Source organism: Prionailurus bengalensis, chromosome A2 (genome assembly GCF_016509475.1).
Source record: "Prionailurus bengalensis isolate Pbe53 chromosome A2, Fcat_Pben_1.1_paternal_pri, whole genome shotgun sequence".
NCBI lineage: Eukaryota > Metazoa > Chordata > Mammalia > Carnivora > Felidae > Prionailurus > Prionailurus bengalensis.
The window spans coordinates 145694138-145718492 of NC_057348.1; the positions used below are offsets into that span (position 1 = coordinate 145694138).

General features: G+C 38.5%; 1 protein-coding gene and 1 long non-coding RNA gene across 5 annotated transcripts in view; one reads left to right on the forward strand and one right to left on the reverse strand.

The window, feature by feature from the left end:
- The first annotated feature begins 13274 nt into the window (after window positions 1-13274).
- KLHDC10 (kelch domain containing 10) overlaps window positions 13275-24355 on the forward strand; it is a 70632-nt gene continuing 59551 nt past the window's right edge. Inside the window, exon 1 of one of the 4 annotated variants that reach the window (XM_043589526.1) lies at window positions 13275-13602. In XM_043589526.1, the coding sequence (XP_043445461.1) occupies window positions 13431-13602 (172 nt within the window). In that variant the 5' untranslated portion in view covers window positions 13275-13430. The remainder of the gene's footprint in view (window positions 13603-24355) is intronic. The other 3 variants (XM_043589528.1, XM_043589527.1, XM_043589529.1) reach the window with 3 other exon arrangements.
- On the reverse strand, window positions 19721-22587 carry LOC122488267. Its single transcript, XR_006298593.1, has 2 exons — window positions 20137-22587; window positions 19721-20026 (listed from the first exon to the last, which is right to left on the reverse strand). It is a non-coding gene; the product is annotated as an uncharacterized LOC122488267 (long non-coding RNA).

The window sequence follows — 24355 nt, forward strand, 5'->3', positions numbered from 1 at the left end:
CCTCTGGAGGCGCGGTCCGGCGCGTTTGCCCACGCAACTCGCAGAATCTGACCGCGGGGCCCACCCCTTCGTGGCCATCTTAGAGCGAGGTAAACCCTCATTACAGAACGAGGTAAACCGCCTTGGGAGCTCCTAGTGTTTAAGCCTAGGTTGAGGCTTATGATGTGGGGTGTTTGGAGCGGTGTTTCTGCAAATTCGACAGGGATGGGGGGCCAGGTTGAGTCTTAAATTAATTAACTGATAGGGCCTTCCTGAGTTACGTGTTTTTACAAGGGAAGAAATGGCGACCGTTTCTTGAGAGTAAAACATTTCGAACTTTTCTTAGAAACCGAGTTACAGTGGGTTTCTTTTAAAATTTTTTTTTTTTTCAACGTTTATTTATTTTTGGGACAGAGAGAGACAGAGCATGAACGGGGGAGGGGCAGAGAGAGAGGGAGACACAGAATCGGAAACAGGCTCCAGGCTCCGAGCCATCAGCCCAGAGCCTGACGCGGGGCTCGAACTCACGGAGCGCGAGATCGTGACCTGGCTGAAGTCGGACGCTTAACCGACTGCGCCACCCAGGCGCCCCATACAGTGGGTTTCTAAAAGAGAGAGAGAGCGAGTGTCTGTGGCATTGGCACTGAACACCCTCCCTCCTTTGTCTAACAAGTATTTATTGAGTGTGCCCTACTGACGCCGTCCTAGGCGTTGTCAGTGACAGCGAACAAAGGAGACAGGTGTTAGTGAAGTTAGACATTCAACAAATACGTTTTCCTGTAGTTTTGAGATTATGATTAGAAATGCTCCGGAGACGTACTAAGTACTAGGGACCCAATTTAGTCTGTAAATTGTCCCGGGACAATCAGGTGCTGGAGCTAAAATAGATGTGATTGGGGGAAAGAGATCCGATTGGAAGGAGTTTGTCTCATCCGATCAACTGGCAAAAAAGACTTGTGACTGAGCAATAGGCCGAGATGAAAGTGGGACCACCTTTAGCGAGGGTTGTGGAGGCAGTGTTGCACCACCGAGGGCCCCCTTTAGGAATAAAGAACTAAATCTCATAGCTCCTGGGAGTACCACCAGCAGGAAGCCCTTCCCTCTGCTGTCAGTTCCTTGAGGAGTTACTTGAATGAAAAGAGCCATTTGCCTTCCCCAGGGAATCCTGCATCCAGGGACTAATCAAGAAGGGGATATAAAAGGCCCAGCATCCTTGTCCCAACTCAGGACAATGCTAAAGAGCCATCCAGCTTTGGAGTTTCCTGTAGGGTCCCCTGGGGCCAACCTTGAGACTTCATGGCAGTCCAGCTTCTTCCCTGCCCTATCCTGCTTCCTTCCCCTCCTTTCCGTGGTGTTGATCCCAAATGCCCTCTCCCTATGGCATGCTAATCTCACTCTCAGGGTCAGTTTATCCACTTTGTTTATCCCAGGGAAGCAGACAGTTCTGCTGCTGGCTCCAGCTGTCAGACTGTCTTTATTGTATGTGTGGGGTGTTGTTTATTTATTTATATTTTAGTAATCTCTATACCCAACATGGGGCTTGAACTCACAACCCCCAGATCAAGAGTCGCATGCTCTTCCGACTGAGCCAGCCAGGCACCGCTGTGTGTGTGTGTGTGTGGTTTTTTAAATGTGAGAATATACAAAAATTTATGTAAGTAAGCTTTTTATGCCGTGTTGGACCTCTTAAGAATGAGTCAAATATACTATGTTTGCTAAGTACAATTCTTTCATAAAGTACAAAGATGTGTCCAACAGCAAGATTGACGTTTTCAGTGAAAATTTAATTTCTATAAAACATGACTAGGTTTTTAAGCGGGTATACATTTACCGAACATTTTTTATTTCTTATGGGCTACTTTTTATTGATATGTAACTTACATAACATAACATGGTTTTTAGTATACTCACAGAGCTGTGCAACCATCACCACCATCTAATTCCAGAACATTTCATCACTCCATGAAGGATCCTCATACTCACTAGCAGTTATTCCCTATTCCTCCCTTCCCCCAGCCCCAGGTGACCACTAATCTATTTTTTTTGGTCATTATGGATTTGCTTTCACTGGGCATTTCATATAAATGGAGTCATACAATATGTATTTCAGAGGTTTTATTTTATTTTATTTTTAATTTTTTTTGCAACATTTATTTCTTTTTGGGACAGAGAGAGACAGAGCATGAACGGGGGAGGGGCAGAGAGAGAGGGAGACACAGAATCGGAAACAGGCTCCAGGCTCCGAGCCATCAGCCCAGAGCCCGATGCGGGGCTCGAACCCACGGACCGCGAGATCGTGACCTGGCTGAAGTCAGACGCTTAACCGACTGCGCCACCCAGGCGCCCCTAATGTTCATTTATTTTAGAGAGAGGGAGAGAGACAGAGGGCAAATCAGGAAGGCGGGGGGGGGGGGTAGCAGAGAGCGAGAGGGAGACACAGAATCCAAGGCAGGCTCCAGGCTTCTAGCTGTCAACACAGAGCCTGACGCGGGGCCCGAACTCACGAACCCCGGGAGATCATGACGTGAGCTGAAGTCGGGACGCTTAACCGACTGAGCCACTCGGGTGCCCCAAGTATCTCTTCATGTGGTTATTGACCGTTCTTATTTGGAGAAGTGTCTATTCAGACCCTTTGCCCATTTTTCAACGGGGTTGTCTTTTTGTTGAGTTTTAGGAATTCTTTATATCTTCGTGACATTAAACTCTTCTCAGATACATGCTTTGTCGATATGTTCTCCTATTCTGTAGGTTGTCTTTCACTTTCTGGATAATGTCCCTTGATGTGTAAGTTTTAAATTTTGTTGAGATCCAATTTTTCTGTTTTATCTTTTGTTACTTATGCTTTTGGTGTCATATCTAAGAATCCCTTGCCAAATCCAAGATCGTGAAGATTCACCTCTATGTTTTTCTTCTAATACTTTTATGGTTCTAGCACTTATGTTCGGGGCATTGATTCATTTTAGATTTATTTTTATATATGGTCTGAGGAAAGAGGTCCAGCTTGATTCTTTAGTGTGTGGAAATCTAGCGGTTCGAGCACCATTTGTTAAGACTGTTATTTCTGCATTAAAGGTACTTGGCACCCTTGCCTAAAATTGGCCACAAATATAGGGTCCATACCTCTTTTTAATGAGGCGTGTTTACTAGTGTTTTTTAATTTCTTCATTATATGGTATTTATAGTTTGTATTTATCCAAGGATTCCTTAAGTCTATGAGACGTTGTACATGTTCTTTTTATACTAAAAGAATTAAACATGACTGTACATTTTTCCTCGAGAGAAACTTTTCTGGTTAATCTATAACCTCACAGATATATAAAAGCAGGAGCCTTTTGCCCATCCAGGTCCCTTTGCCTTTATGCCAATAAAATTATCTAAGGTCAAATTCAAAGAACTTTTATTATCTAAAAAGTTGCTAATGATTAAAATCAATAACATGTCATAATTTCTTTATTTTTTCCTCTGAAAGTAATAAAGTCATATTCTAGAACTTTCTAAAATTAGAGATAAGGAGAAAACAATCCATAATTTCACTCTTCAACCCAATAACCATTAGCATTTTTCATCATTTCTCTCTTTCAGACTTCGTACTGATTCCACTTAAACCAGGGAATCTGTGAACTTGGATAGTATACTGGGTTGAGTAGTATCCCCCACTCCCCCCACCAAAAGTTATGTCTCCCTAGAACCTATGAATATGACCTTATTTGGAAATGAGGTCTTTGTAAATGCAATTAAGTTAAGATGAGGTCACACTGGATTTGAGTGGGCCCTAATCCAATATGACTGGTGTCCTTATAGAAAGAGGGAAATTTGGACACAGAGATGCACAGGGAATGCATCATGTCACAAGATGGGAGTGATGTAGCTACAAGCCAAGGAATCCCAAGGATTGCCAGAAACCACCAGAAACTAGGAAAGGGACATGAAACAGATTCTCCCCCAGAACCTCCAGAAGGAACCAGTCCTGCTGACACCTTGGTCTCAGACCTCTAGCCTCCAGAATTGCGGGAAAATACATTTCCATTGTTTAAGCCACCTACTAAGTGGGATGTTGTAATGGCAGCCCAAGCAAGCCAATACACCAAGGAAACTAATAGTTAGGGGAAAAAGTCCCATGATTTTCACAATCCCCTAACTGAAATTTAGCATTTCTGTCAATAGAAATGTAGGCAATAAACTACAGTCGTATTTTTTTCTTTTCTTTTTTTAAAATTGTATTTAAATTCCAGTTTGTCAACATACAGTGTAATATTATTTTCAGGTGTAAAATATAGTCATTCCACACTTCCATAAAATACCCTGTGCTCATCACAATAAATGCGTCCTTAATTCCCATCAGCTGTTCAAACCACAGTAGTATTAATTGTACTGTCACTTTGTCACCCATAGAAATCCAGATATTGTCATATACCATTAGAGTTACTGCAAATACCTTAAAATATTGTTTATACCGTTTTAAATATAGTAGTTATGGAGACTCCCACTCAACTTTGTTATTTCATGTGTTAGTATAAGAGGCATATGATTTACTATATCAAAAAATTAATTCTTTTAATATTTTGATAGCTATCTTTTAGTATAATTAGTCTCCTTGGTAATTTTATACATTTTATTTTATGCATTAAAAAGATTATTCTGAAAAAAGTATCCATAGGCCTTACCAGGCTAAAAGAGTTTCAGAATCCTTGATTTAAGCAGTGAAGTTTGCATGGAGAAACAAGAATATAGTCTTGTGAAATCTCTCAGGGGAAATGAAAGTCAGTGGAGTTTTTCAGCCTACCATGCAGCCTGGACAAAGGTATTCCCAGATCCACCCAGACCTTGACAAATTATCTTTCCCATTTAGAGGAATCCTCCCTCCCAAATGCTATTCCTTTGTTTGTTTTTCGGTGTGAAAGATTATTCAGGTGCTGAAAGCAATTCCAACTTTGCTTGAATTTATTTGGAGTCCTTGGATTTCTTTACATCTTTTCGTTTGCTTTTTGCTGTGTTTGTAAATTTACATCCTAGAAGACAACGTGCTGTTTTGGGACTAAGAGATCTTCACTCTTACTGTTTCCACCAAAGGACAGAAGAATGTCTGCAGGTTAAAAAAGAATAACGAAATCCTGTTAAAAACTAATAAGAATGTGTCCAAGACATATTGTATAGAAGAGCAAAAGCTGCCTGCACAATACACCGTGTCATCCCATCTGTGTAACAAACTAAAATAGAATACCTGCATGTGTGTGTAAAAGATCTGGAGGGGCATCTGGGTGGCTCAGTTAAGCATCGAACTCTTTTTTTTTAATGTTTATTTATTTTGGGGAGAGAGAGTGGGGAGTGGGGGAACAGAGAATCCCAAGCAGGTCCGTGCTGTCAGCTCAGAGCCCCATGTTGGGCTCCAACTCACGAACCATGAGATCATGACCTGAGCCGAGATCAAGAGTTGGATGCTTGGGGTGCCTGGGTGGCTCAGTCCCTTAAGCGTCTGGCTTTGGCTTAGGTCATGATCTGGCAGTTCACGAGTTCAATTCCCACATCGGGCTCTGTGCTGACAGCTCAGATCCTGGAATCTGCTTCAAATTCTGTGTCTCCTCTCTCTCTCTCTCTCTCTCTCTCTCTCTCTCTCAAAAATAAATAAATATTAAAAAAAAAAAAAGAGTTGGACACTTAACCAATTCAGGCGCCCCAAACATTCAAGTCTTGATTTCAGCTCGGGTCATGATATCACAGTTGTGAGATCAAGCCCCATGTTGGGCTCCTGCTTGGGATTCTCTCTCTCTTCTCCCCTTTCCTGCTTATGCTCTCTCTCTCTCTCTCTCTCTCTCTCTCTCTCTCTCTCTCTCTCTCTGTTTCTCTCTCTCTGTCTCTCAAAATAAATAAAAATAAACTTAAAGAAAAAGATCTGGAAGAATAGACATCAAACCATTAACAGTCTTTTGGGGGTGGAGAGTAGGATTGGGTAGCAAGTGAATGGGAGAGTTTCACTTTTTCTATATCTTCTATTTACAGTTTATGCAGTAAGGATGTATTCATTATTTTACAAATCAGAGTTTGATATAAAGACTCAAAATCATTTTCCATGTGGCTCTTGGACCAATCTTGGGACTATTACAACTTTATGTATTTTTATCTTATTTCACCTCTCCCAGCTGACTAATTAAAAAGCATTTTTAAAGAATCTACTTTGTGTAGGGTGCCTGGGTGACTCAGTCGGTTAAGCATCCAGCTCTTGGTTTCGGCTCAGGTCATGATCTTACAGTTTCGTGGGTTCAAGCTCTGCATCAGGCTCTGCACTGACAGTGCAAAGCCTGCTTGGCATTCTCTCTCTATCCCTCTCTCTGTGTCCCCCACGTGGGCTGTCTCTCTCGAAATAAATAAACTTAAAAAAAAAAAGAATCTACGTTAGGTAGGAAATCCCTCACATTTGTATTATACTGTATGGTTTACACCTGTTTCTTACAACTCTAGAGGTAGTATATTAATTAGGATTATATTGGTTTCGCGTGACAAACTCAATTAAATCTATCTTAAGCAAGAAGGAGCATTTGGTAGAACAGTATGTCTTAAAATGATTAATGTTCATTCTACCTTTTGATTTTATTCATCCTGTTTTACACAGAAGAAAACCTCCTCCTCAATGTTGACATGTTATTTTTATCAGAAGTTCAATGCATACATTATTTATAAGCTTCTTATATATGCTTATAGTGCTTTAAAAACAAAATCAGAATAAACTTCTAAATTAAATAACCATATATTCAAAACAGTTCACATTACTGAATGATGTTTGCTGAACTATAATCACCAATGTTGGAGAAAAGTAGAAAAATATGGCCTGGTTTAGGCTCTTTATTTAATCTTGTGTGTGATTTAGTTTCAATAGTATTAACATATGCAGGGAGTGCCTGTTCATATAAGCTTACCACACCAAAAATACAAAATGATATTAATAGTTTCAAGGTTTTGTTTATTTGTTTGGGATGAGACTTAATACTTGACAAATCTTTGCCAGAGAGCATTCTCCTGAAGTCAATTTAATGAGATGTCGCTTAATATCTTCATAAAATTATCTTGTTCCTTTGCAGTTAAGTTAGTGTCACTTAAATCTGAATCAAATGAATATGTAAAACAATTATTACTGGAATTGGTAACAGTAAATCCTATCTGGACTTCAAGTTCAATATTTCAGATGTTGAAAAAACTGTCCAGGGGCACTGGGCTGGCTCATTCGGAAGAATGTGCCACTCTTGATCTCAGGGTCATGAGTTTGAGTCCCACGTAGGGTATAGAGATTATTTAAATAAATAAATAACTTAAAAAAAAAAAGTCTGGTCTTAGCCCAGAACTTTCTATTAGATTACTGAAGTAAATAAGTAAATATCCAAATGACTCTATCACATAACTTTAAAAACGATTGACCATTATTCAGTTTTCTGTAGAAACTTACATTTCTTATTGGACTTGGAACATTAGGAGCACTGTGAAACTCGCTTTTGGATTGCTTTCTGTGATGGCATGCAACCTTCAAATATGCCATGAGTGTATTTTTTCATGTTATATGGCAGTCCTTGTCTTTTTCTCATTAGCCTGCAACAGCTAAAGTAATATGTTACTGCATCTCATTATGTCATTTTTCTGATGTCAAGTGTAAAAGTAAATTTATCAAAAGACAATAAACTAGTTTAATTCTGTTTCAGTCTTTCAGTTATAAAGCACTGCTACAAGAGTGTTATTTTTTTAGGTTTATTTATTTCTACTTTTTTTTTAAGTTTATTTATTTTGAGAGGGAGAGAGAAAGTGCATGAATGAGTGGTGGAGGCAGAGAGAGGGAGAGAGAGCATTCTAAGCAGGCTCCATGTACTATCAAGCGCAAAGCCCGATGTGAGGCTCGAACCCATGAACCATGAGATCACGACCTGAGCTGAAATCAGGAGTCCGAGGCTTAACCCACTGAACCATCCAGGTGCTCCAAATGTGTTTTTTTTTTTTTTTAATGTTTGTTTACTTTTGAGAGAGAGAGAGAGGGTGAGGGAGAGAGGGAGAGGGAGGGAGGGAGACAGAGGATACAAAGCAGGCTCTGTGCTGACAGCAGAGAGCCTGATGTGGAGCTTGAACTCACAAATGTGAGATCATGACCTGAGCTGATGTTTAACTGACTGAGCCTCCCAGGCACTCCTATTTGTACTTTTTAATGTACAGGTTCCAATGTAGAACTTGAACTCACGACCCCAAGATCAAGAGTTTACTGAGGTAGCCAGGTGCGAGAGCATTGTCTTTATAATTGATGATTATAAGACTACATGGCTTAGTGCTAGAGCAATATTGCATTTAAGTCATAGCCTAAACAAGTATTCCAATCTTTTGTGATACTGCTCAAAAATATGCATGTGAGAATAGATTTTTTTTAAGTTTATTTATTTTGAGAGAGAGCACAAGCAAGGGAAGGGCAGAGAGAGAGGGAGAGAGAAAATCCCAAGCAGTCTCCGCACTGTCAGTGCGGAGCCCCACTTGGGGCAAGGCCCCGGTTCCATGAACTGTGAGATCATGACCTGAGCCAAAATCCAGAGTTGGACGCTTAATGGACTGAGCCACCCTGGTGCCCCAACATGATAGATCCTTAGTGTGGCCAGGAGAAGATATTTGGGAGCAGAGGTCCTTTCCCTGAGGGTGCTGCCTATAGGCAGGTTCACCCACAGCAACGGACAGCCTCCCATATAAATCCTCAACCCAGTTCTCTGGAGTGATCTTTGAAAACTAATCTGATCATGTCACCTCTTTTCTTAAAGACTTCAATGACTCCTCACTCCATTAGGATTCAGCCTAAGCTCCTTAATGAGATTTGTCTTTCCGGTGTCATCTTAAGCAGAACTGTTTAATACCTTCCCTATCCAAAATGAAATCTTGGTTTTACCTTTGCAAAGTCCAAGGTCTTTTTTCCACATATCAAAGGCAAACTCAGGCTTTTATGTTTAAAGCTACACAAAGAAACATGGAAGCTTTGAAACAGTGGGATATTTGTGTGTGTGTGTGTGTGTGTGTGTGTGTGTGTGTGTGTGTGTGTGTGTGTTTTAAGTGGGGGTGGGATAAGGGCAAAGAGTTGCATTCAAAATTTCCATATAAGGTTTTTAGACAGGGCTGAAGTTACTGGGCTTCTGGGAACCTAAAACTTTGGTAAACACATTGGTTGCTTACCCTTTTGTTGATCAAATGCCTGCCTAAACATTGTGAGAGGGGAGCTTAAGGTTTCTGTAACCCTTCAGAGGAGGCCCTTCCAACTTGAATACCTAGAGGCAAGGTGTTTCAAGACCTTCCTGAACCACTTTGTCCCCCCACCCCTTTTTTTTCTTGCACTCTTACAGTTTCATTCTTCTTTTTAGGAAATACTGGTCATGTTCCATTGAATTGATTTCATGACTTAATGTTTCAGAAATGCTATGGTAGGTAATCTGCCTATTAAAAAACATACTACACATAAAAGTGCCTAGTTCACAACAGGTGATCAATAAATGTGAGCCTTCTTCCTTCTTTTCTCTGGGCAGCCAGACCTAACCTTAGCTACAATTTATACTTTGCGTTTTGACGACATCTGTATGTGTGATGCTTATGTGTGTAATGTTTATGAGTAGATGGTTATAATTTTTGTAATTAAGTAAAACTACAGACTCATTAGTTTGGGCTTCTCAGTATCAATGCTGATTTGATCTGGGCTGATGACAAGCAGTTAGTCACCTTTGACTATTCACCAAGGAATTTATAGGATTCTGGGTCATGTTTAATCTATGACAAACTAACCAACAATCCAAGAAGTAAACGTTTTTAAAGGATTGCTATACATTGATTGATTGCTAACATGAGAATATGACCTTACATTTATATAAAACATACTTTTCCATGTACTTTCACATGTACTGTTTTTTATATCCTGTAAACGGATAGAGTTACACGTTTGACTTTATTCAGATTCAGTTTTTTGGCAAGAATAGTTCATCATAGGGGCCACTGGGTGGCTCAGTCGGTTGAGCATCCGACTTAAGCTCAGGCCATGACCTCATGGCTCATGCGTTCATGCCTCGCATCAGGCTCTGTGCTGACAGCTCAGAGCCTGGAGCCTGCTTCAGATTCTGTGTCTCCCCCTCTCTCTGCCCCTCCAGTGCTCATGCTCATGCTCTCTCTCAATAATAAATAAACGTTAAAAAAAATTTTTTTTAAAGTATAGTTCACCATCAATGATTATACTTTCGTTAGCACACACGTAATGTCTGCTTGTTCCTTTTTGTTATGCTAGCAGCCATTGATTGTCATTGCCTACCTCTATTATTCTGTTAGGGGTCACCACCTTCCCATTTTGTTTTTGTGTTATTTCATTTTGTTTTTCATTACATTGACTTATTGACGAAACCAGGCTAGATATAGTGAAGATTGTCTCCTTGGATTTAGTTGTTTCACATGTTATTTAACTTGTTCCTTTGTACCCTGAAAGTTTCTGTAAACTGGATGTTAGAGGTTAAATCTTGAATAGATTCAAGTGAATATTTTTGATATGATGACTTTGTAGGTGGTATCATGTACTTCATATTATGTTATGTTAGCAGGTACCTATTGTCTGCATGCACTTACTTTATTAACTTTTTAAGTAATCTCTACATTTAACCTGAGGTTCAACCTCATGGCCCAAAGATCGAGAGTCGCATGAGTACTGACTGAGCCAGCCATGTGCCTCTGCGTGCACTTACTTTGAAGGCCCCTGTCCAAATCATGTCAATGCTCATCAAAGTGTACCTATATTCCACATTAAAAAGCTTTGATGGCAACCTAATTTTTAGAAGGTTTTCAAAATAATTTAATAATTTTGGGGCACCTGGGTGGCTCAGTTGGTTGAATGTCCGACTTTGGCTCAGGTCACCATCTCAGGGTGTGAGAGTTCGAGCCCCATATTGGGCCCTCTGTTGTTGGCACAGGGCCCACTTCGGATCCTCTGTCTTCCTCTCTTTCTGGCCCCCCCCCCCCATGTGCTCTCTCTCTCAAAAATAAATAAGCATTAAAAAAATAATAATTTAATATTTTAAATTTAGTTAAGAACAAAAGTTTCATTTTGTTTCTGGAATTAAAACTGATTATATCATATATATTACATACAAATTATATGTATATTATATATACTACATAATATATAATAACTACATGAGATAGTTTTCAGTTGATTCGTTAATATAATCTTATTTTTGTAGACCTTTTTTTTCCTTTTTATTATGAAGAATTTCTAACATATACAAAGGTAGGCACAACAGTATAATGAAAAGTTCTTATGTCCTTCTTCACCACCCAGCTTCAGCTTATGGTTAATGTGTTTCATCTAGCTCCACATCCATTCCTCCCTTCCCATATTATTTAAAATTTTTAATTCAGATATAATCCACATAAAATCCACCATAAAATTTACCCTTTCAAGTGCACAATGCAGTGGTTTTTAATAGAATAACAAAGTTGTGCAACCATTACTATTCAGTGATTCTTAGTATATTCACAATTATACCACTATCACTGGTCTCTTATCATATAGATTTTTCCTTCCAAATCTCTCATTTTCCTTTGTAATTTATTTGTTGAGAAATTTGATTATTCCGTAGAATTTCCACAGTCTGGATTTTGCTGTTTGTGTCTCTGTAGTATTTTTTTTTTTTATATTCCTCTATCCTCGGTATTTCCTATAAATTGATAGATATAGATATCTGATGAGATTCAAGTTCAATTTTTTTACAAGACTACTTCATACTTATGTTTATGTTCTAGAGGCGTATATATCTCATCTTTAATTTTGTGATGCTAGCAGTGGGTAATATTCAATAGGTTGATCTCTGAGTGTATTAAAGGTTGAAAAATGGTGATATTGTATTGTTCTTTATTTAGGGAATACTCCTATAAAAAGGAAATTTCCTTCATCTACTATTTGGTTTACTCAATGGTACAATTTCTTTAGAAAAATTAACATTTATTAGTTTTGACTTTCATATTTTAGAGCCATAAACTTTTTTTTTTTTCAAGTCTCAAACATTTTCATAAGCAGTGCCTTATAGTGCTTACAAGGTAAAACACCTGCCTTGAGGGACTATAAGTAGGAAAATAAAGAGGCAGGACCACTGGTGACGTGAGATTTGACCAAAAGCATATGTATGCAGCCTCAGCTACAGCAGATTTTCTCTTTTTTCCTTGCATCACATAAGGTTCTCCTATGTAAAGGTTTACAGAAAAAAAAGAAAAGCCACCGTACCTAAGAACCTTGAAAAGTTGTTTTCTCTGAAGAGTATATATGCTTTTCCCTTATCATTCATAAACATCTTTAATAATCGGTATTTTCCCACTTTGCACTACCCCCCCCCCCCGTAAGTTCATAGCCAAGTTTTCTGTTTAATTTTGGACCAATAATTTGACAGTAATAATGTGACAATTATTTAACAATAAGAATTTCTGAACTGTACATCTGCAGTTTTCCTCAATCTTCATCTTCCGTACCTATTTCTGTGTTTCTTTCAGGTGATTCAGATTTTCTACTAGCAAAAAAGGGTTTGATTGGACAAAAACATTTTCATAGCCATCAGTCATCCATGAAATTACCTTTTTCCTGGTACTCTTCTGATAGGTGTTATTTTTAAAATCTTTACTAACCTAATAAACCAGAAATGGTTTCTCATTGGAGTTTTAATTTGTATTTCCAGGATTACTGGTTAGCTTCAACACTTTTTTATGTTTTTTAACCAAGTTTAAAATTGCTTGCTTGGTAGGTGGCTGGTGTTTAATTGAGGAGCTCAGCCACTCAATTCAAAGACAAGACAAATGAAACCCAGACTACCTCACTTTTATATTTAAGCTATGACTCCTCCTCTGTTTTTTTCCTCCTCCAACAGAGCCCTTTGTGTGTGTTAACAGTCAGGGAAAGGGGTCTCAGTCTGCACAGCCGGCGAAACACTGTATTGCCCCCAAACATGTGTGTTATGTTCACAGCCTAGTTCTGATTTGAGTACTTATGGGAAGAGTTCCTGAACCCTAACCGCGGCTGGAGGACCGACTATCGCCAGGACTCTTTCTGCAGGCGTGGCCTCTCTTGCTCGGCCTTCGATTGGCCCTCCTGATCCCGCAGGACTCGCGACGCGGGCTTGCTTAGCGCGGTTGATGCGTGTGTTGAGTGGCTGCTTCTGCCTTTCTCTCTCTCCACTTTTTTTTTTTTTTTTTTTTTTTAGCCATAGCTATGGTTACCACGTCTCTCCCCGCCTCCCTCCACCTGCCAAGAAAGCGACTGGCCATTGGCTGCCTGTCACCAAGTAAGCCAGTCATTGGTCGCTGGTGAGGATAGGGCGCTCCCCCTACCCCAGTCTCCCGGGTCTCTTGAGGAGCCCAGCAAGGAGGCTCCGCTAGTGCCGCCGGGCCAGGGGCTGCCGGGACCCGGCTGCCGCAATCGTTAGCGGGTCATGTCGGCCGCCCAGGGCTGGGACAGGAACCGCCGGCGGGGAGGAGGCGCCGCAGGCAGTGGCGGCGGCGGCGGAGGTAGCGGGGCCGGCGGGGGCAGTGGGGGCAGCGGGGGTCGGGGGACTGGCCAGCTCAACAGATTCGTGCAACTCTCCGGGCGGCCGCACCTGCCAGGTGAGTCGTGGGACAGGGTCCTGCCAGCTTGCGGGCGCGAAGGGAAGGCGACTGCTACCTTTTCTTTTCTCCCTGGCTTTCTTTTCCTTGGGAGGAGCAAAGGCAGGCCCCACGCATAGCAGAGGAACTGGGGCTTAGAGAAAAGGAAAGGTGTCTTTGAGGTCAGGGACGGAGCAGGAACACAACGAAAAGAAGCATTTTTGCTTTGTTGAAAGCTCTGTGCTGAGAGTTGTGTTTTCTTTTCAAAGGAGAGGCCGATGTTTCATTGACATTCCCAAATGTTTCGGTTACTCTGTTCCCAGTCTCTTCCGCAGTTTGATCCTGTAAAAGGAGGATATTGGCGCCTAGCTGTGGGACATTATTTTTTAAAGGGTGCTAAGTTGAGAGAAGAGGGAAGAACATTCCAAAGAGTGTTTTTGTAAAAACCACCTCGAGTGTTTAAGAGTTAGGCATTCTGAGACTAGAAAGGAGGAGGAAAGGCGCGGGGAGGGGGGTAGAGTGTGTTGGGATGTGGATGGGGAACAGAACCAAGAGAATTAGGAAAAACTAGTTAAATTATTAATATTTTGCAATGTCCAGAGACAGAATCGATAACGTGGTCTAGATTTTAAGGGGAGAAAAATGAAGATCAAGAATATACTTGGTGACAAAATTATGATAAAAGCAGCTGATTGAGAATTGGAAAAATGTATCCAATGTGATCATTTTACGTTTTGGCCTACAATTTCCTATCCTGGAGTTCAGATGCTTTAAAAGACAAATCAGATCGATGTGTGTGTGCGCAATTTTAAAGAGGTACATTTGTAAGTGAAGTGTAGTAGAGGGAAGGTAGGGAAGTAAATATTGCACAGAATGTCAAATATTATATTGGGCAAGCGTATTTTTTTTACCTTGAAGAGAACGATCAGGAATGATGTGTTAATCATTCACCATATTGTTTGTGAATAATGTTGATTTTATCAGTGATATATTTGCTTAGCCGGTGACTTTTGAGAACATGATGGTTTTTAAATTCATTTTAGTACCATGCCTGTGGTTCTAAGTCAAAAATTATTTGATTAATTTGTAGACAACAAAGGGAATTTTGCACGTTCAATGAGACAGTTGCTTGCTGGTGATGAGGTTATTGATGTGTGTTCGAAATGCACATTAACCATTTATATGTGCCATTAAAATTAGCATTGAAGCAGTTGTAAATAGTCAAATATATAATATACTAGGAGTTGAGTTGGAGGTGATAGTATCAGACTGGGTATTCTAGAACTGCTATATATGTGATCTTTAACGTGAAAAAGAAAAAAGGAGAAATCCTTTTACCTACCTCAAATTAACAGCAAAAACTTCTATTTTTGTGTATTGACAGATTAGAAGATAAATCTCTTACCAAAGACTATTACCGGTTTTCCCTCTACCACTGCGATCTTTAGGTCTTTGATCTCAGATTAATTATACCATGGACTTCATATAGGCATTCCCAGGCTCCAAGAACCTAGTTGGTGCACTTCCTCACTGCCACCACCAGATGGCAGTGGAAGCCGTGCTTTCTGATGTGCGGTTTAGGTGTGGAGCTATTTCTGCGTTTCCTTAGCACACAAGGCCAAGAACAGCCATTTGTCCAGAGGGAAAGATAAAACGTGAAAAATTTAAACTGTGAGAATTCATGCAATGGGATGATCAGCCTCTTCTCTCTTTCCTTTCCTTTTGATTGGTGCTTCATTCTTCCTTCCCCAAGTAGGCAGCTTCTGTCATTTCTTTACCATCAGAATTGGGAACATCTGCCATCTCAATATATTTCAAATTCTTTTACACCGATTAATTATTTTCCCCAGTATTGCATTTTGACTGTCCCCTCCCCCCACACTCATTGAAAGGTTGTATATTGAGGCGTTTAAGAAGATTTTAGGTGCTGGTGAGGCATAGAAATATCTAGGCCTGTTTTATGGCTGACCCTGGAGGTTAAAAAAGGATTCTTTTTTTTTTTTTAAGTTTTTGTAGCTAACTTTCTCTCTCCATTGACATCTAATCCCATTTTCCATTTTTTGTCCGGCTCTACCAAGACTGCCAGATACTAAGCACCCAGAACCCTTTCTTACTTTTTGCACGCAGACCCTCCATCTAGTCCCTGATGAAACAAGACAAAACACTCTGGTCTTCCTGGAGTGTTCTTGCTCTCTCCTTCAGTGGTAGCATCTTTATCCACGCAGTTACACAACCTGAAACTTGGGCATCCTCCTTATATTTTCTTCTCCCTTGTATTTCAGGTATAATTAATCACCAAGTTCCATTTGGTTTATTTCTGCCCTATAACTCCAGCTCGTGCTACCATCATCCCTCACTTAGGTCTCCTGCAGTTTTCTAAGCAGTCTTCCTGCTTCTCCTCTCGCCCTGCAATACCTATAGCACACTCATCTTTTGCAAGCGCAAATCTGTTCTCATCTCTGCTTACAACCCTTCACTAGCTTTTCATTGCTTTTAGCGTAAGGCAGAAATCCTTAACATGACCTAAAAGGCACTGCATTGTGTAACTCTTGAGTTAATTTTACGTCATACGGTCTGGCTCTTAGATCGTTTTCTGCTACCTTAGACATATCATGCTCTTTCTGCCACGAGGCCATTTCACATGCTAGCCCATCGTCCAAGAACTCTCTAACTCCACTTCTGTTTTTTGGCTTTTAGGGTTTTTTGTTTTTGTTTTTTAGCTTCTCTTCCATTAGAACTTAATTCGATCACACTGTGCTTTCAGGGATGCCTTCTTTGACCTTCTGATTTATTCTCTTCTCTCTATACACACTTATAGTGCCATGTGGTTCTCCTTGGGCATACTTATCATTTATGGGTGATTCCTTGATTTGCATGATTTGACACTCTTCGTATATGCACACACACTAATTGTGTATATACGTCTGTACATATGTACATGTACTTAAATTCTAGATGGATGCATTGGCATTCTATGTAAGCAATTAGTTTCTTGTGAATTTGATTGATTAGTGTGGTTCAATCCTCCACAGCCCCATTGACTCTGGACAAATGGATAAAATCAAGTTCTTACACTTAAAAGTAGACCACACTCTGCATTCATGGTGACAGCACAAATGATAATTTTGTGAAACCTTGTTTGAGCAGCTTCTTGCCTTTTTGCTGTCTCCTAAAATGCAGTCGTGATTTTGTGTTTGTCCCATAGGCCAAGACATTCCTAGCTTGTTGGTCCTGGATTTCTAATTCATAATCTCTACACATAGTAAAGAAAGAACAGGGAACATTTTTGTAGAATAGGTATGCAGAGGTAGAGCTCAGGGGCACCCAGATCATGGAGATGATAGAGTGCAAGTTACTATTGTGATTTCACGGTGTCAGTTTGATTAAATGTATTACCTGCGATGACAGTTACACATTGCTGCTAATGACAGAACTGAAAAACTGACAAGGAGAAGGAAATATGTAACAACTGGTAAAGCTGGGCAAAAACAGTACTGATAACTTAAAATGTGAAATGTGATATATGTTGCTGATATAAAATCCAAATGGTACAAAAGAGCATATGATAAAAGGCAAGTTTTCCTTCTACCTTTGACCCCAGCTAATTGGCTTCTTTCCCTAGAAGCAAGCAATGATAAATTTTGAGTGTACGTGCGTGTGTGTGTGTGTGTGTGTGTGTGCACATGCACGTGGAAAGAAATGGTAGCATTTCTTTGTTTGGATGGGCATTTAAAATGTTTACAGTCTTGCTAATATAAATGATGATATGATGAATATCTGTCTATGTATTTTTGCACATGAGTGAGTCTGTCTTTAGAATAAATTCCTAGAAGTGTGATTGCTGGGTCAAAGGATATGTACTATTTAGATTTTCATAGATATTGTGAAATTGCCTTCCATAAAGATTGTACCAGTTTATGTTTCACTGTTGGTGTTGGAGTGCTTGCAAACCAGACCCTTGATAATAGAGTGGGTTATCAAACTTTCTAAAATTGCCAATTTAATAGGTGTATTTTTCTTCATCTTTTCAATAGGTATAAGAACCATATTTGTTAACTTTATTTATAACATCTGCTTATAGTTTTTATTCATCTGGTTATATTTTTTTGTTCATTTTCTATCAAGATGTTTAATATTGTTTATAGGAACTCTGTGTTTTAAGGAAATTAGTTGTCTTTGCTATGTGTTGAAGGTATTTTTCATAGCTCATCATTTGGCTTTTGACCTTGTTTATGGTACAGTTTTTCAGCAGAAATGAAAATTCTTTTGTAGTTGTAATTATCATTCTTTTTTGGATTTTAGATTTTGCATCATAAGAAAGGCCTTTCCTATTTAACTATTATTTCTGATTAAAATGAAAATTCTAGTTTTTTCTAGGTACTTTTATAATTTTACTTTAAGTTAAATGTACTTATCTATATAAAATATAAATTATGTAAAGTGTTAAGGTAAGAATCCGACTTTTTTCTAGGTGGCTACAAGTTATTGCAGTATTAAAATACTGTCTATAGGTGTACCTGATTCCTACATATAATTTGAGGTTCTTACTGGGCTTTTATCCTGTTTCATTGATCAGTTCACCTATTTGTACCTTAATGACCCCATTCTTTGATTATAGTCTGCTCTTACTCTACTTGCCAGGGTTTTCCTGGATAGTCTTGCTTGTATAGCTCCTCTCCCCCACGCTGTTGATATTTTTATTGATAGAACATTATAGATTGATTTAGAGATATTTGATGTCTTTTTGCGGTTCGTTCTTCTGTTCAAGAGCAGGGAATATATTCATTTCTTGTTCAAGTCTTCTTTTGCATCTCTCAATAACATTTAAAATTTTTTTCATTAAGACCTTTCACATTTCTTAGGTTTAGCCCTTGGTATTTTATCTTTTTTGTTGCTATTGTAAATGGAGTTTATAGTTTTATTATATCTTTTATCTTGTTTGAATGTGGGAATGCTGTTAATTTCTGAGTGTTAATTTTGTATCTAGCCACTTTTAGAATTCTAATACTAGCTAGTTTCCCAGTTGTCTTTTTAGAGTTGTGGGGTTAAATAATCATATCATTACCAAATAAAGACAATTTTATCTGCCTCTTTCCAGTGTTTATACTTATTTCTTCCTTTTGTCACATTATTTTGGCAAGTACTTTCCAAAATGTATGCAACAGTAAGATAGTGGATCTTTGTCTTATTCCTAAGTTCATTGGGTGTTTTTGGTGCTTTCCTGTTGGAATGTGATCTGACTTCAGATTGAAGTGTACGTATTTAATCATGTTAAAGTAGTCCACTATTACCATCTTATTAAGATTTTTTAATACAGAAGTAAATTTCATCTAAAGCCTTCATCTATAGCTTCTTTGAAAATTACATAATTCTTACCCTTTGATCTACTTTTGTGGTGAATTGTACTACTGGACCATCCTTGCATTCCTGAATCAATTCACTTTGTCACAATGTATTACTATTTTAAATGTGCTGTTGGGTTCTATTTGCTAAACTTTATTTAGAAATTTTGTATCACTCCTCATAAGCTAAATTGCTCTGTAGTTTTTGGTTTATCTTTGTTGGATTATGCCACTTTCATAAAAGTTATTTCAAAGTTTTGTTTTTTTGTGCTTTTAAATTTGTTTTCTTTCTATCTCTGGCTAAATGGCATTGAAGTTAAAGGTTTGATTCAATTGCCTGTGAAATCTTTGGACCGTGAGTATTTGAGGGGAAGAAAAACTATTTGACAAATAATGTCTACTTTTATGATAATTTGGCTGCTTACAATATACATCTTTTAGGGGAAGCTTTGATAATTTTATTATCCTAGAAAATAACCCATTTCATCTAAGTTTTTAAAATTATTTTGTGTGAAGTTGAACAGATACTCTTTTATGATTAAAAAAAAAATTTCCTGTGTTTTTTTCTTGGTTCTTGGATTTTAAAACCAGCTCTTGGATTTATTTAAGTTAGTTCTACTATTTTCTTATTTATTACTTTTTTCTTTCATTGTTTTAAATCCTTCCTTAGCTTTTCTTAGGTTTTATTTTGTGGTTGTATTTCTGTCTTTTTATGTTGGATGCTTAATGCTCTTTTCATTCTAAGTGTTTAAATTATAAGAATGCTTCTAAATACTGCTCTAGTTGTGTTCTGTAGGTTATAGGCTTCCTGTTGTAGTTATTTTCTAAATATCTTGCAATTCCATCAATTCCATTTTTTATTTATTTTCTTTAGTACAAGAGTAGTTAATCCCTTTATTATTATTATTTTTTAGCTCCCAACTCCCTAGTTAATCCTTTTAAACTCTTTCTTAACATTTCCATTTCTGTTTTCAATAGCTTGAGATATACTTCACATGTCAAACAATTCACCATTTAAATACCAGGGTTTTTTAATATAGCCAGATATGTGCAGTTATTATCACAGTTGATTTTAGAACGTTTTCATCACCTCAAGAAGAAACCTCATATTTTTTTTCTTTTTTTTTTTTTTTTGGGGGGGGGGAAGAGAGAGAGGAGAGAGGAGAGAGGAGAGAGGAGAGGAGAGGAGAGGAGAGAGAGAGAGAGCAGAAACCTCATATTTTTTAGCCGCACCTCTCTTATCCTCTTGCTTCCATTCCCCACCCCACCCCCACCCTAAGCAACCGCTACTCTACCTTTTGTCTCTATAGATTTCCCTATTGTAGACTGTCTCATCTGAATGGAATCATATAATATGTGGTCTTCTGTGACTGCCTTTTTTTACTTTGCGTAATTTTTTCAAAGTTCATCCATGTTAAAGTGGTGGATATCAGTACTCCATTCCTTTTTATGGATAAATAATATTCCATTGTATGGATAAACCACATTTTGTCTATCCATTTATCCACTCACGAACATTTAGGCTATTTCTGCTTTTGGGCTGTTAATAATAAGACTGCTACAAATTGTGGAGAGATTTCTGAGTGAACATATGTTTTCATTTCTCCTGGGTATATACCTAGGAGTGAAATTGTTAGGTCATATAGTAGCTCTGTGCTCTGTGTTTAATATTTTGATTAACTGCCAAACTTTTCCAAAGTTGCTGGAATTTTACATTCCTACCAGTAGTGTATGAGGGTTCCAATTGTGTCCACATGCTCTCATCAACACTTGTTGTTATCTGACTTTTTATTTGTATTTATTTATTTTTATTTTTTAAGTGTATTTATTTATTTTGAGAGAGAAAGAGTGAGGAGAGGTGGAGAGAGAGGGAGACAGAATCCCAAGTAGGCTGTGCACTATCAGCACAGAGCCTGATATGGGGCTTGAACCCAACTGCGAGATCATGACCTAAGCCAAAATCAAGAGCTGGACGCTTAACCGACTAACCCACCCAGGCGCCCCCCACCACGTTTTTAAAAATTTATTTTTAGAGAGAAAGAAAGAGTGCACACATGTGAACAGGGGAGTGGGGCAAAGGGACAGAGGGAGAATCCAAAGCAAGCTTCACACTCATCATGGAGCCCCACAGGACCTTGATCCCATGACTCTGAGATCACGACCTGAGCCTAAATCAAGAGCTGATGCTCAACTCACAGAGCTACCCAGGTTGCCCCTGCCTTTTCACTTTTTTAATTGTGTTATTTGAAGTGCAAAAGTTTTAAATTTTGGTGAAGTCCAAAACTAAATAAATAAACTTTAATGAAGTCCAGTTTATCAATATCTAAAACTCTTGCCAAATTCAAGGTCATGAAAACTTATCCCTGTGTTTTTTCTAAGAGTTTTATATAGCTTCCCTTTTACATTTATGTTTGATTCTTTTTGCGTAAGTTTTCACGTTTGGTGTAGGGTAGAGATTGTCTCAGTTGGCTGCCCTGTTGTCCCAGCACCATTTGTTGGAAAGACTGCTCTTTGCCCGTGGAATAGCCTTGGCATTTCTGTCAAAAATCAGTTGACCATAAACATTCAGGTTTATTTCTGGACGCTTGATTCTATTCTATTGATCTGTATGTCTGTCCGTGTGCTGTTACCTCACTGCCTCCCATGCTTTTGCTCTGTAGCAAGTTTTGAAATCAGAAAGTATGAGTCCTCTTACTTTATTTTTTTCCAAGATTGTTTTGACTACTCTAGGTACCTTGCAATTCCATGTAAATTGGAGAATCAGCTTGTCAGTTTATATGAACTCAGCTGAGATTCTTATAGAGATTTGTGTTGAATCTGCATATCAGTTTGAGGAGTATTACCATATTAATAACATTAAGTCTTCCAATCTGGAACATGGGATGTTTTAAATTTATTTAGATCTTCTTTAATGCTTTCAACAATGTTTTATGGTTTTCAGAGTTCACTTATATCTTGCTTGCCTTTCTCAGTCCTCTTGTCCGTGTCCTTTACTATGTTTTCAGCAGTGTTTGTACTCCTTTGTGTTATATTCAATGAAGATTTCATTTCTGTGTCGGTTTTGTTTTTTCCTTCCATTTCTTTCCTGCTTTCAACCTGCTTATATTTCATCTCTTCTATGGTCTATCTTCTTTGAGTTAGAATCTCTTAAATTTTTTCTGCCTTTGAAACATCATTAATTTTGGTTCAGTATGGTTTATTGTCTTCCACTTCTTACCACCACAATTATAAAAGGAATAGAAGCTCATTATTAAAATTTGGTAAGTATTGAGTGAGAACTTGAAAATCATCCATAGTAATTCCGCTTAAAAACCACTATATCAACATTTTGATATTTTGCTTTCCTTTTAGTTATCAGTGAATTCTCTTTTTTTTAATACTATGTAAGTAATTACATATCACTAGCAGCAACTTGGATTCTGTTAAAACTGTTGTGTATTTAGGGGCTCCTCGGTGGTCCCGTTGGTTGAGTGTCCAATTTTTGGTTTCGACTCAGGTCATGATCTCACAATTCACAGGGTCGAGCCCTGTGCTGGGCTCTGTGCTGACAGCATGGAGCCTGCTTAGAATTCTCTCTCTCCCTCTCTCTGTGCCCCTCCCCTGCATGTATGCACTCTCTCTCAAAATAAATAAATAAACTTAAAAAGAAAAACAACAAAAAAAATAACCCAAAAGCTGTCATATGTTTAAATATTTTACTCATAAATGCTCATTTATATTTTCTATTATTAGGAAGAATCTGTTTCTCAATTTATTATATGAATAACTTTTAGGTTTTCTTCTAGCTGATGTCCTATTTTATTTCTTTCCTTTTTTTAAAAAAATTTTTAGTGCTTATTTTTTGAGAGAGAGAGAGACAGAGACAGAGAAAACACATGCACAGGGGAGGGGTGGAGAGAGAGGGAGACACAGAATCTGAAGCAGGCTCCAGGCACCAAGTTGTCAGCACAGAGCCTGATGCAGGGCTCGAACTCACAAACTGCAAGATCGTGACCTGAGCCAAAGTCAGATGCTTAACTGACTGAGCCACCAGGCACCCCATGTCCTGTTTTATTTCTCTCAGTTACAGCCAAGCTTTCAAAAAGAATAGACTCTGTTATTTATTTTAATTTCTTTTTTTTCTCTTCAATCTATTGCAGTCTTGCTTCTGCCTCCTTCATTCCACTCAAGTGTTCTTGTTAAGGTAATAACTTCCTAATTGTTCAACCCTTTGGATACCTCTTAGTCTTCATCCTACCCAACTTCTCTAGATTTTTATTTTGACTACCTCCTGTACTAGAGCCTAGGAACCCATAATTAGACAAAGTCTCTATTCCTGAAGAGCTCTTAGTTATCCTTTTAGCTCTTGAACTTCTCATTAGTTTTCCTTTATCTGCCCCTTAATATTAGTATCCAAGAATATATCTGTCTGTTTATTTGTTTTCCCTTCCTACTCTTGTATTCTCCCTGGGTGATGTTATTAATTTCCTGACAATGCCTAAATCTGTCTCCAACCCAGACCTACTTTCCTGTTGGACTGTTTGCCTGTGGCTACTAGACATTACCACCCAAGTTACCGAAGAGTACCTTAAATTCAGCGTCTGAAAATAATTTCATCATCTTTCCTGCCAAACCTGTTCGTTCTTCTTTGCTCCTTATCCTAACTAGTTTCATGGCTAATTCATCCATTTAGTGACCCAAGCCAGAAACCTGGGAATCACAGTAGATTCCTTTTGCTCACCTCTTACCCAATTGGTCACAGTCTTCTCAATTTCTCCTCCTTACCCTAACTCTTCAGTTTGTCCCTTTCTATCTCTCTAACCTCACCATTGATGTCTTTGATTTTATATTTCAGCTGTATAGAAGTATTTGTAGTTAGTTGCCTTAAATTCTTGGCAAAAGGTAGGTTGGAGAGAGAGATTTAAAAAAATGTGTAATTTACTGTAATACTACAGTACATTTTATTTCTTCTTTCTAGAGTGCCGTTCTCCTAATTGTCTTCTAAGACCCATTCAAGTGTACTTTATACAACTTTTTAAAATTCTCTCTCTTTTTTTAAATCTCTTTTTTAATACAAATAGGTTATTTGTAATGAGTAGGTACTATGTGTCTGGCCCTGTTCAAGGCGTTTTATAACCATTAACTTATTTAATCCTCATAACCTTGTGAGGAAAATAACTTTTGCATCTTCTTCTCTGATGAGGAACTGAGGCTTAGAGAGAAGCTACATAACTTGCCCAAAGGTATATAGCTAATAAGTGTCAGAGTTCAGATCCAGACCGGTCTGTTGGACTTCAAAGCCCATGCTATTGTGCCCCTTCTTTGTGTCACCACCTTCCTTTGTATATAGATACAAAGTGTGTATCACAGTACTGATGTATACTGAATTGCAATTCTCAACTTACCTGCTTGCTAACTATGGGTTCCTTAAAGGCAAAAGTAATGTCTTACTC